Source organism: Recurvomyces mirabilis (genome assembly GCF_035927965.1).
Source record: "Recurvomyces mirabilis strain CCFEE 5264 chromosome Unknown scaffold_56, whole genome shotgun sequence".
Lineage (NCBI taxonomy): Eukaryota > Fungi > Ascomycota > Dothideomycetes > Mycosphaerellales > Teratosphaeriaceae > Recurvomyces > Recurvomyces mirabilis.
This window is the reverse complement of record NW_027041990.1, coordinates 1-12,610: the sequence shown is the minus strand read 5'-3', so window position 1 is coordinate 12,610 and position 12,610 is coordinate 1. Positions and strand designations below refer to the sequence as shown.

The following is a 12,610-nucleotide window of genomic DNA, read 5'->3' as shown; positions in this document are numbered from 1 at the left end:
GCCAAGATTGCGGGAACGGCGAGCTTATTGCCGAGGCTCATGGTTGAGAAGCTTGAGCAGCTTGGAGACGAGAGGACAGAGGATGTGCAATCCAGGTGCCCGGACTGGACGAATCGCGTCGCCACCTTGAACATCCATGTCTTACCTTCGTATTGTAAGCTACTGCAGCCTTTAGTGCAAACTCAAAGGGATGCGTCTTCAATCCATACTCTGCCAAAGTCTTAGGCCCACACGAGCCCGTCCCAAGCCCATGATGATCAGCCCCGAGCCTCAATACCACAAAGTCCTTCTTCTTCCTCTCCAGCTCATAGGGGTGCTTCGCAGCATCGATATCCTTGTCGTCGTACACACTTGCCATGAAACTCAAAAGATATCTTTTAGTGTTATCCTCGGGCTGCATGAGCTGCACGTTCAGAGTTGTGTCATTGCTCTCGTTGCTTAGTTCCAACCACCGATTATCAGTCCTATTCGAGCATTCCTGCGGAAACTCTGGACCCGTCCAGAGTCCTGGCACGGTGTTGGTGTACAGGCCTACAGATTGAGCGAGTTTCATATCCTTGTAACTTTCTCCGGGCCCACGACCGAACCACTTGACATGCTGAAAATCTTTGTGCAGGCCCAGTGTTACGCCCAGCAGAGATAGTGTCTTCCGTAGATTGAGGCCAGTAGGGGTACCCTTAACTTCGATTGTGAGGCCTCCATGAGGTGACATGGCGTAGATGACGACGAGATCGATGCTCCAGGAAAGTACGAATGGCATGAACTTCTGCTCGACTGTCACTTTCACCACGCCGTCGTCTTCCTGGTTCCAATTGAAGGAGCGCATCTGGACTTTCGCTTTATCGAGCTTGCGGTCTTTCCAATCCCAGCAGTCTTGTGGGGCATCATTGTCTGCTACAGCGCGGTAGAAGGTTGGCGTTACCAGTGCGGCTAGGTGTTCTTGGCCGTTCTTGGCCCCGGATGTGAGGTGGCTGAAGGCACGATCGAAGGTCCAAGTGCTTGTTGTGCCACTGAGTTCTAGGATAGCGCCTTTCTCCATAACGTTCAGCCGTGATGTGGCAGTTGATGGAACCCGGGACACGATCGAGGTGGGTGTGGTGGATACTTGTATTGCGGCTACCTCGTGTCCGGCCACGGCCCAAGTAGTGTCGTCCTTGAGCTTGAAGGAGAGCTTGACAAGGACCTCTTGACGTGATGTCGAAATTGCAGACTCTGGTAGAGTGAGCTTGACCATCTAGCCTGGTGCGATATTCGAAGGAACCTCAATAATTCCGCCCGTCCCGACCAATCCATCATCACTCGTGATCTGCCAGCTGCAAACGAGACCATTCAGGGTGATGAAATCATATCGATTTGTGACCGTCACCTGTTTACCATCAAAGTGGACAAGCTGTACCGGCTCGATCGCCTTCTTGTACTCCTGCAGACCACTATTCGGCTTATGATCCGAATCCAGCACACCGTCCATGACGAATTTGCCATCGTTCGGCTCATCTCCGAAGTCACCTCCGTAAGCATAGTAAGGTGTATTTGTGCCATCCTTTGTAGTGGTTAGGAGTCCATGGTTAGTCCACTCCCAAACCCACCCGCCTTGAAGCTTGGGGTATTGATAGAAAGCGTCGATGTATTCTTTGATGTTACCCGGTCCGGTGCCCATCGCATGTATGAACTCGCAAAGGACCAAACGCTTAGTCCGAGCATGATCTTTGGCGAAAGCGATGATGTCTCGTGGATGTGCGGATACGTCCGCGAATGCATGTCGACATCTGCAGCATCAAGGGCTGGCTCATAATGTACTAGTCTTGTCGGATCGGCCGCATATATCCACTCGGCCATGGCGGTATGATTGCGACCGTAGAAGGCCTCATTGCCAAAACTCCAGATTATGACGGAAGGATGTAGCTTATCACGCATTACCATCTGTTGCGCACGGTCGACATATGCTTCTCGCCAGGCTAGACTGTCGCTTGTCCAGGCCGCTGCGTCTTTCTTGGTAACCTGCTGCCGCTCGAAGAAAGGGAGAGCTTTCTGAGCTGGGTCGAGGTTTGCGTCCGCTAAGCAGTTGTCAGACCTTGGTGAAGATGTGTTGGCGACAGACAACTACTCACCTATGGTCTCGAAGCCATGACATCCAAGATCAGCTTCATTCAAACCCCACAAGCCCAGCTCATCACATAAGTCGTAGAGCCTTGGATCGCTAGGAGCGTGAGATGTGCGGACCGAGTTCAGATTATGCATTTTCATGAGTAGAAGATCCTGCCTGAGCCACGACGATAGGTGGTCAGTAGTAGGCATCGAACGGAGACGGACATTGTACTCACTTCATGAATTCAAATGGTACTGCCCGACCAAGAGTCGGATGATGCTCATGTCTGTTAGCGCCACGGAACACAACTCCCTCACCATTGACTTTGATCATTCCATCTTTCAGCTCCACTTTCCGGAATCCTACTCTTTGCGAGATGTCCTGTTCTTCGCCGATGGAAAGGACGAGATGGTATAAGTATGGCATCTCGGCAGTCCACTTGTGAGAAGCTTGGACTGGAGTCGAGAAGGACGCTGTTTGCGGACCATGTCCCATTAAGTCCGATAAGTCGCTTGCTACTGCATTGAGATCGTGATCGTACAGTGTGAGCGAAAATTATGGGCGCAGCATCCGAAAGGCGGACTTTTACTTCCAGAGTAGCGTCTTTATACTCAGCGTCCAGTCCAGTACGTACGGTCAGGTCCTCAAATCGTACGGACTTTGGAAAGCCGAGCAGGGAGACATCTCGAAAGATGCCGCTCATGTGCCATTGGTCCTGTGAATGATCAGATCATGATGCGAACCTGCTCATGTACTATAGCTTACCTGATCTTCTATGTATGACCCGTCACAGTACTGGTAGACCCGGACAGCCAGTGTATTAGGTCCTCGCTCGTTGGGTACATCCGTGACATCGAATTACACGGGATTCCTGGCGCCTTGATGGTATCCAATGGCTCTCCCATTTACCCGGACATGGTAAGCCGAGTCAACGCCTTCGAAGCGGAGTCGGTGTTGTTGATCTCTCAGCTCAGCTGGAATCTCAAACTTCACTCGATAGCAACCACGTTGGTCGTCTGCCGGCGGAAATGGCGGATCGACCCCAAATGGATAGGCTACATTTGTGTATATCTGCGGACCTCCGTGTCCTTGGAGTTGCCACATACCAGGGACAGCTACGTCTGTCCATGCTGAACAGTCGAAGTCTGGCTGCTCGAAGTTGTCGGGTGCGTTCAGCGGGCTACTGGTCACCAGCAGTCTCCAAGTTCCTGAAAGCAGATGAGCCCTGGATTTGGCGCTGTTGTAGGTCAGAGCGTCTGCCACACTCTGATGTATTGCGAAGGGAGCTCCACGCTGCTCTCCGGACAAAACCAGATCGAGATATGTCCTGAGACAGTCGAGAAGGCCGCACTTGAGATTACTGATATGCACCAACATTGCCTCAGTCAGAAGTTGTAGGATGTTGGTATGCCATCACTCTTGCCTTACAATTGCCGCATCGCGATGTGGGCATCGACGTTAGCTTGACATACTGCTCGTCGACGTCTGTCGAAAGCATATGTCCACATACGGAGCTGCTTCTTTTCACAGTCGTTGCCGTAGCTACGGCCGAACACTCGAGACGGGAGCTGGGTTGGTCATGAATCTCACCATTTCTCTCCGCACTTCGGCGCAAATGACTCGTGTCGGAACACGCCGTGGCCACGAGACGAGCTAGGTTAGAACCACGACCACTGCGACCGGAGAGCTTGATTTGAGAGTTCTGCCGCGACTGACCTGTACCTGCCCGGCCTTTCTCGCTTCTCCATCACCGATATGGACGTTGATAAGTCGACTGCAGATTTCATGTTCAACCATCAATGTTTGCCTTGATGCTCTGCAGGCGCTCTTCTGGCAGTGAGGAAGCCAGGCGTCCTGCCAAGTCCTATTGACTTGGTCGGCCAGAGCTCGACCATTGGTCACCATACCAGCTCAACCCCGCCTGGAGTGCAGAATACGAAGTCTACTAGTACTGCTACTACCGAGGCTACTACTACACATTGGCCAATGTGGTGAAATCTCGCTATCGAATTGACTCTGTTTCCCTGCACTTCCCGGATCACTTGCCACGCGTGCTCCATCGCCTGGAAACCTTCAGCATCGGCTATTGAGCATCGTTCCAAGCCGAACCGTTATATACCGCGGTAGAGGCGCGGACTCCTATGACCCTGTCCGAATCTGGAGGTGGAAGGAACGCCACTCCTGCACGCCTAGGCTTGGGCAGAGGTTCACAAGTCAGCGACCACACCTTTCCCGACATTATTCCGATCGACCACGTAACAACAAGCATCTGAGCCCTGCAAAGTATCATGTTCGTCGTCTGGAACATGTGGAGGATGATCGGGGAGTGGGCTGTCCACACAAAATGGTATTAACTCTAGAGACCTGGGGTGTCCGGAGACATGGGGAAGATACATAAAGCACCCTCTCCACCTCACCCTCCGATATAGTCGTGATCGTCCACTACTGAATCCCATATTCCTGCTCTGCATATTCCCTTCTCACATTCACCAGCGACCATGGATGAGAAGCACAACAACCCGCTGGCTCGGGAACTCAGCAACGCTGACGCCGACTATGACACGCAGAAAGGACCTGCCGTCAAGGAAGCCGTTGTCGCCTCGGTGGCTCTGGCCGCTGCACACAATGCCAACAAGCCGTCTCTACTGTCGGCGAACATGCTGAAGCTCTACTTCATCCTCGGCATTGGCTACCTTGTCTCTACCATGAACGGCTTCGACAGCTCGTTGATGGGGTCGATCAACGCCATGCCCAGCTATCAAAGGAGCTTCGGCCTAACCGGTGCCGGTAGCTCGACCGGTATCATCTTTATCATCTACAACTGTGGTCAAATCGCTGCCTTCCCGTTTTGCGGCTTCTTTGCGGATGGGTACGGTCGCCGTGTCTGCATTTTCGCCGGCTGTGTTCTTGTCCTAGTCGGTACTGCAATTCAGGCGTCAGCCCACGGCATGGGTCAATTCATCGCCGGACGTTTCCTACTTGGCTTCGGTGCTTCTATTGCCAGCGCCGCTGGTCCCGCGTACACTGTGGAGCTCAGCCATCCAGCATATCGTGGTGTCATGGCCGGCATGTACAACAACTTCTGGTGGCTCGGGAATATCTTGGCTGGATGGGCAACATACGGTACAAATGCTCACCTGTCTGGTTCTTCGTGGGCATGGAGGACCCCGACTATCGTGCAGTGCGGTATGCCGGCCGTCGCAATGGCCCTGATCATGTTCTTCCCTGAGTCGCCACGATGGCTCATCATGAAGGACCGTCGAGAGGAAGCCACAGCCATCCTCGCGAAGTACCATGCTGATGGCGATGAAAACGCTCCTATCGTTACGCTGCAGGTCAATGAGATTGTGGAAGATCTGTCTGCTACTCAAAGCGAGAACCCATGGTGGGACTTCAAGGAGCTCGTCAACACACGTCCCGCTCGATACCGTCTACTCATGGTCATTCTCATGTCGTTCTTCGGTCAGTGGAGCGGGAACAATGTCGTCAGCTACTTCATGCCGGAGATGGTCAAACAGGCTGGTATCACCAGCACTTCTACCCAGCTACTCATCAACGCCATCAACCCAATCTTCTCCATGGCTGCTGCCGTGTACGGTGCGACATTACTTGACAGACTCGGCAGACGCAAGATGCTCATGTGGGGATTGACGGGAGGACTCGTCGCTTACATCTTGCTCACTGCTTTCACCGCCGCTTCCGAGACAAACAAGAATTTGTCGTATGGCACGATCGTTAGCATCTACTTGTTTGGCATATTTTTCGCTTTTGGCTGGACGCCACTGCAGACCCTCTACGCAGTCGAGTGTCTGGAGAACAGGACTCGCGCGAAGGGCAGTGGTCTTAACTTCTTGTTCCTGAACGTCGCCATGGTCGTTAATACGTACGGCATCAGCGTAGGAATTGAGAAGATTGGTTGGAAGCTATACCTCGTATACATCGTGTGGATTGTTGTTGAGCTGGGTAAGCCATGATCGTTCTAAGGTGTCATTCTCATAATTGCTAACGAGACTCGTCTAGTCACGATCTACTTCTTCTTCGTCGAGACTGCCGGCAAGACGCTCGAGGAGTTATCAGGTATCTTCCAGGCGAAGAATCCTCGCAAAGAGTCCACCCGCAGAACCAAGGTCGGGTTGGACGCGGAGGGACACGTGGTTCATGTTGACTGAAGGGCGTTTGAGACTAAACAAGATGGCATATCGATCTGTAGATATCGCCGAGTCATCGTGATGCCGCGCAGACACAAAAGGTACTATCATGCTACCATGATGACCACCGATACTGCTAAGCACACGAATGTACTTCATCAGCTCGCGTCTCTCAATTCGTCAATGTCCAGGCATCTCATATATGAGCATGAAATCCTTCGTATACCCTTCAAAGAAGGCAGCAAGCCCAGTCTGACCCTGCTGCACCTCCTCGAATTGTCCAATGAGCTGCTGTGCGCTTGTGCGAATGTGTGGAAATGTAGTCCGATGCACAAGCAACAACAGTGCCTCCACAATTCCCACGTGCGTGGTGAAGCTCTTCTCCGTGTGGATATTTTTCATGCCGTAATACGTGCGACGAAGAGCGATGACTCTCTCGGCCGTTTCGAGGAGAGCATCTGGGTGTCTGTCGAAGGGCTTGAGGTTGTCGGGATCCTGTAGGCTTTCTGCGATGAAGCGCTTGCAGGAGAAGTAATGTGACTCGATGATCAATGCTCGAATAGCATCAAGAATCTGTTCGGGACCGAGCTTTGCCCGTGCGACTGTAGCTCGGTCACCTCGATGGATCGCAGGATGGTGTCTAAGGTAGTCTTTGGTCGCTGCCCTCCAGCTCTTGATGCTGCCTCTGAGGACATGCCACTGCTCGATGACTCGCAGCGGTACGTCGGTCAATGGCTTGTAGCGATATTGCGCGTTGCAAGAGATGAAGCGCCACATTTCGTGGCATATGTACATCCAAGACTCCATGGAGTCGTGCGGCGAGATGATGTCGGCTGATGGTATCCAGTCCGGCTGTATGTATCGAGAACCCACGGGATCATGATTTACGTTAAGGCGTGGGCCACGATCAATGTCTTGCATGGTAGACTCTATGTCGAGTTGGACGAACATGACTGTCAGGTCGTGTATGACATCTTTGTCACCCTGGAGCGCAAAGGCGGAGGTGGAGTAGATTTGGGTTCGTGCATCACGTAAGATGGAAATTCCAGTTTGCAGATGTATAGCAGCAGCCTCAATGTCTCCAAGGACTCGAGAGAACGCGAAGAGAAGGATACAGCAAAGGAGAACGAGCTCGTGGGAAGGGATTTTCGTCCGTGCCATGTATTTGCGTAGCGAGCCAAGCGCAGCTGCATGATCAGATAGCGTCGATGTAGACACAGTTGCTGACGTACAATGATCTAGATGCGCATTGCCTAATGCGATGAGTGAGTGACGCACGATCGTCTCGGAGTGGCTGGCCTGCAAGACTAGTCGATCCCAGAAATGGCCAGGCAGATACCCAGAGAGATCGACGGCACCATGCGTACGGAAGTAGCTTATCGCTGTGGCATCCCGTGAATGCAAAGGCGGTCCTGCAAATGAGCTGAACCTGAACAAAAGACACGCATCGTGATAGGCCGTGAGCGGTGGAGTGACTTGCTCATCGTACTCCGCAGATGCTAGACGTGCGCATGACGAGCAACACGGTTTTGCATGGTAATTGGTAGAGCTACTGGCTACGTTGCCCCGAGAAGGGCAGCGCCTGCATTCCGTTGCCGCTCTCTGAGTTGCCACCTTGGTATCATTCGACACCTTGAATCTGATCTGTACCGGAAGCGGGTGCTGGCCAGGAGTACGAAGAACACTAATATGCGGTTTCGATCTCAGTCTCGGTTGTGCATTTCTGTTCTTCACGCGGTTCGATGCCGGATCAGTCCTTCCCGCTGGTCCCTTCACCTCCAGAAAGCAATACTGTTGCGGCTTGCCAATCTGCGCCATAAGCCTGGCCGTGTATTTTCAGAAGCATGATCTACAGCTTCAGTCAGGCGTCCAGCCGATGGGTCCTGATGTAGCTCATATACTCCCGGCATATATGGTCAAGACGAAAGACACCTCGTTCGCTTGGCGCTGACCTGCTTCCTATTGTGGTTAGCACGGAACGAGGCCAACGCCAGCGACCGTGATCAGCCATGGCAGACGTTGGCGATGATCATCATGCCAGCTAGACTGCAAGATCTCAACTCTATTGGATGGATTCGGAGCAGTTTGAGGTTGTGGCGTCAGCACGACGTGGCAGAGTGCAGTGAAGTACACACCGAGCGCGGAGTTTTCTTCAGGTTTAATATCAAGCTTTTGCACGTGAAGCAGAGTTTGGGTTTCATGTTGATGATGGCAGCACCCATCCGCAAGCAGGAGCAGTACAGACGTCTACCTCGTCCTTCGTATCTACTGCAGCGCGTGTCCATACTCGAAAGCATTATTGGGCCTCATGATGATTCAGTGCTAGAATGTGGAGATGTCACTTTCGCTGTTGATGATGCCGTAAGGAGCGAGCGTGACCATTACGTACGTCATCAATCAGAAGCCTGACGCCGTGGAACAGCGAGTCTGGTTGTGACGCCCTGATGTTCAGCGCCTCCAACGAGGAGATATGGACACAGAGAGGAAGTGGCGCATGATAAGACATGGACGTTGTAAGAAAAGCCCGGGAGGCTATCAAAGGTGGCCACCACATAGATGACGAGCCGGAGCTGCCGGGCTTTAGCGACAATGCCGCCTTCAACAAGGATGCATATCCCGATAGCGAGCAGGACACGAGGTCGAAGACACAAAAGGTCAAGGACAAGGTGAAGTCGATCAAGGACGCGACGGTACATCCACGCGCCAAGGCGCAACGGAAGTTTACGCAGCACATCAAGATCAATGAGCAGCCGTGGTTGGACAATCAAGGGTCCGCGAACGAGGAACTGTTTGAAGCTCACGATGCGCTGGATGGGGCAAAGGAAGTGGTGCTGCCGAACTTGCCGGACGAGGAGCGCGCCACCAAGGAACATGCATTACGAACACGTGTTCAGGCGGTGGAGGAGCAAAGGATGGAGTTGCAGATCGCTTGGCATATGGATCGATACGTGAGACGCGTGCGAGCAGTCAGGCGACCGCTAGTCTATCCGCGGCAGGAGCGATACCGATATTATGATGCCGGAGGAAAGTACGAAGGGTTGCAGTGGGTGAAGTGGGTTGGACATGTCAGTCTTCACCTACACCGAAACACCAAAGTGCTTAGGCTGACTCGTTCTTTCTAAGCTCGCGCTTTACGGCTTCCAGAACTGCAGTCTCCAATACATCGAACCGACAAATGCCGTAGCGTATGACCGCGACATCCTCATCCGCCGCATCGAGCGTCTCGTGCTTGCCTCCGAGGCCTTCCAGCTCTGGTGGATGCGGGTGCGGAATGTCTACACCTGGTCGGATCCTTGGCTCACGACAAAGTGGTTCATACTGTATCTGGTCCTGCTCAAACTCAACTACATGATGAGCTTCTACTGGCTCTACCTTCTGTACTCGGTCGTGACCAATTTCGACGGAAGACATAGTCGAGGCTGGATGAAGGACTCCCACGGTCGCGCCACAAAGTCACGGAAACGTGCAAACATGATGTCGGAGCTAATAATCCGCCACGGCTCTGATGCATGGGTAGAGCCCTTCCTAGACGAGTTTGGTCCCTGGATTCAGCTTCAACTCAGCGACTTGTGCGATTACCTGGAGATCTGCGCAAATTACTACGACTGGCGCAATCCCACGTCAGTTGCTTGTACATGCTTTGCGTATGTCTGCCTCTTCCTGATAAGCGCCATCCCAAGTCTGGACTGGTCGATTCGAGTCTTCTGGCTATCTTGTGGGCTCTACTTCTTCCTCAGCCGTCCCATCTCAACGAACTACCCACGTTTCCGACATGTGGTCGACCCCATGAGGTGGATGTATTGGGATAGCCCAACCATGTCTGAAGGGGGCTTTCGATATCTGCGCGAGCAGACCACTGCGTCGCTCAACCGGCCCCTTGATCCACAATTAGAACTCGATGCACGCGAGCATGGGAATCCGGATGACGAGGACGACGAAATGGAAGTCTTCTTCGATTGCTTGTCAACGCCACACACCGCAGGCGGAGACCTCTTGCCCAAGGACTCTGGGAAGGTTGTCAAAGCATTTTCGGCACGATGGAGCGGTAGTCTGGGCCGTCTGGAACTCACTCGAACCACGGCGCAATTCGTCCCCACCTCAAGATTGCAGCGCAAGCGCGAGATAGTATGGCAGCGACCACTCTCCGACATCCTCGAGGTCCGCAAAGCAGTGCAGTCTCCTGGTAAATTACCAAAGATCACTACCAAATACAAAGAAGCTCTGAGCATTATCTGGACACCTTTGCAAAATAGTAGACTGGCTAGCACAGAAGAACAGCCGAATGAAGTATTACTTCACGACAAGGATTCCGGCGAAGAATTCTTCTATGGTATGACTGAGGACAAGCGGAATGAGGCTTTCAACGCGCTGGTAGGACTTGCGTCAAGCGAGGCGAGTGTGCTCTGGATGGAGTTGCCGCCGGAGCCCGAGTGGCAGATGAGGGTTCACTAAGTGGTATGCAATTAAGACGTCCGAACAGCGGTATGAACAAGCAGGCCTGAGAAGGCTTTCCAACACATGACCCAGTCCCGTTTGCATAGTTGAATACCATTGTCATAGCACCTTGTGGACTGTGTGAATTAATTCATAACACAACTACTAGGCGTACACCTACAAACGAGAATTTACGACCTATACTATCGTTATTCGACCTACTGAAGATTTGTTAAACGTTTACGTATTTGTTACGGACACTGTGACACGATTAGTGGGATAAGCGAGTAGACAGGAAGCTAGGAGCGGAGGCTTCCGCTCCTACAACTAATACGACTAACACTCCTTCGATTAGTCGGATCAGACACCACTAACTAAACTAACCGCGCTACGATTAGTCGGATTAGTAGGGACACGAATCTCCTATATATATAGAGTAAGCGTTTCTTATATAGGTAGTTCGTGTTTAACCTAAGTTACTAACCCGCCGAAAGGTCAAACCTTAGAGTAGTTACTTACCCGACCTATCGCTTAGAACTTACTCGTCTAACGAGCTCTAACCCCCTTATACCGCAGGTGCATAACATTTTAAACACCCTTATAGCAAGTAAGTACCTTAAGCAAACAAATAGCTCCTAATAACGAAAGAGACGTTAGTATAGCTTCGACCGCTCGAGCTAGTGCCTCTACTAATAAAGATAGGACAAAGTATTCCGCTAAACCGGACTTCTTCTATAGGGATCGCAACAAGCTCGATAACTAGTTAAACTAGATTATGCTATACTTCTCCCTTAAAGGTATTACAAGCGAACAACGACGCTGCCGCATCGCAGTATCCTACCTTCGAGGCGAAGCTTAAAGCTAGATACGTCCTAAATTAACTATAGTTCTACTCGAGAACAGAGACCTAGACGGGATCTTTGCCGACTTCTCGGAGTTCGCTAAATAGGTTAAGGGAATCTATAGACTTAGTAATAACTAACAAGTCGCTATCCGGAACATCTAACACGTTACGTAGAAGGCCTCTATATCCTAGTACACCGCTAAGTTTAAGGAGGTCTCTACTCGTACTAGATAGGACGGCAATGCGTTAAGATCTATGTACTATCGAGGACTTAAGGATAACGTTAAGGACGAAGCTTATAAGATATAGAGGACGCTAAGACACCTTAGAATACTTGTAGGAGGCTACAATTAAGGTAGACGATATGCTCTACGAACGATATATAGAAAAACGCAATACTAATTAGGACCGCGGACGAATTAGCTATACTCCCTACGGCCGGACCGGAGGATAGCAACGTCGCGACCCTAACGCTATAGAACTCGACGCTACTTAACGCAAGTTTAGAGGAAGCAAACCTAATAGAGCAGGAGCTAAGGGCAAGAACCACGCCTAGGGTAAGAAGCAAGGACTAAAGTGCTATTCGTGCGGAAAGGAAGGACACTACGTACGAGACTGCCGTAGCCGCAAGGTGCAACTATAGCAGAACTATAGGGCGGATCTTAGGGAGGTTAACGCTATAGAGATCAACGTTATAGAACGACGTAATCTATTCGCCGAACACATTTAGGAAGCTATTAACGCTATTTAGACGGGAATGTACGTTAGTAAGGAATTAGCTAATAGCAACGCTATACGACAAACGTAATCCGAGATCGCCAATACGATAGGCTTAATAAAGAAGCGACACCCTAATCGTAAGGACGAAATCATCGAATAGGAGAACAAGTTCCTTAAACTACTCGGAACGACCTCTACGGACGACGTCTACGTTATCCGCGACACGATAATAAAGATCGGAGAAAGCGTCGGAAAGGACCTAGATAACGAACACAAACAACTACATTAGACAGGGTGCTACAACGACTCCTATACGACTTACTACTCGAGTAAGGCAGACTTAGGATAGTTCCCGAGTAAGCCTCGTCGAGAGTTTAA

General features: G+C 51.4%; 4 protein-coding genes across 4 annotated transcripts; 2 read left to right on the top strand and 2 right to left on the bottom strand.

Moving 5' to 3' along the window:
- Window positions 1-37: 37 nt before the first annotated feature.
- Window positions 38-2,512, bottom strand: LTS14_010890 (uncharacterized protein; the record flags this gene model as incomplete). The annotated part of the gene is made up of 5 exons (XM_064843566.1): window positions 38-1,234; window positions 1,286-1,540; window positions 1,642-2,054; window positions 2,109-2,260; window positions 2,322-2,512. 5 exons carry the CDS (start codon window positions 2,510-2,512, stop codon window positions 38-40), a joined length of 2,208 nt encoding a protein of 735 aa, XP_064688840.1.
- Window positions 2,513-4,584: 2,072 nt separating this feature from the next.
- LTS14_010889 (uncharacterized protein) lies at window positions 4,585-6,255 on the top strand (the record flags this gene model as incomplete). The annotated part of the gene is made up of 2 exons (XM_064843565.1): window positions 4,585-6,049; window positions 6,107-6,255. 2 exons carry the CDS (start codon window positions 4,585-4,587, stop codon window positions 6,253-6,255), a joined length of 1,614 nt encoding a protein of 537 aa, XP_064688839.1.
- Window positions 6,256-6,414: 159 nt separating this feature from the next.
- On the bottom strand, window positions 6,415-7,395 carry LTS14_010888 (uncharacterized protein; the record flags this gene model as incomplete). Its single annotated transcript, XM_064843564.1, has 1 exon — window positions 6,415-7,395. The coding sequence occupies one exon, from the start codon at window positions 7,393-7,395 to the stop codon at window positions 6,415-6,417; it is 981 nt and encodes a 326-aa protein (XP_064688838.1).
- Window positions 7,396-8,738: 1,343 nt separating this feature from the next.
- Window positions 8,739-10,686, top strand: LTS14_010887 (uncharacterized protein; the record flags this gene model as incomplete). The annotated part of the gene is made up of 2 exons (XM_064843563.1): window positions 8,739-9,299; window positions 9,358-10,686. 2 exons carry the CDS (start codon window positions 8,739-8,741, stop codon window positions 10,684-10,686), a joined length of 1,890 nt encoding a protein of 629 aa, XP_064688837.1.
- Window positions 10,687-12,610: the final 1,924 nt, after the last annotated feature.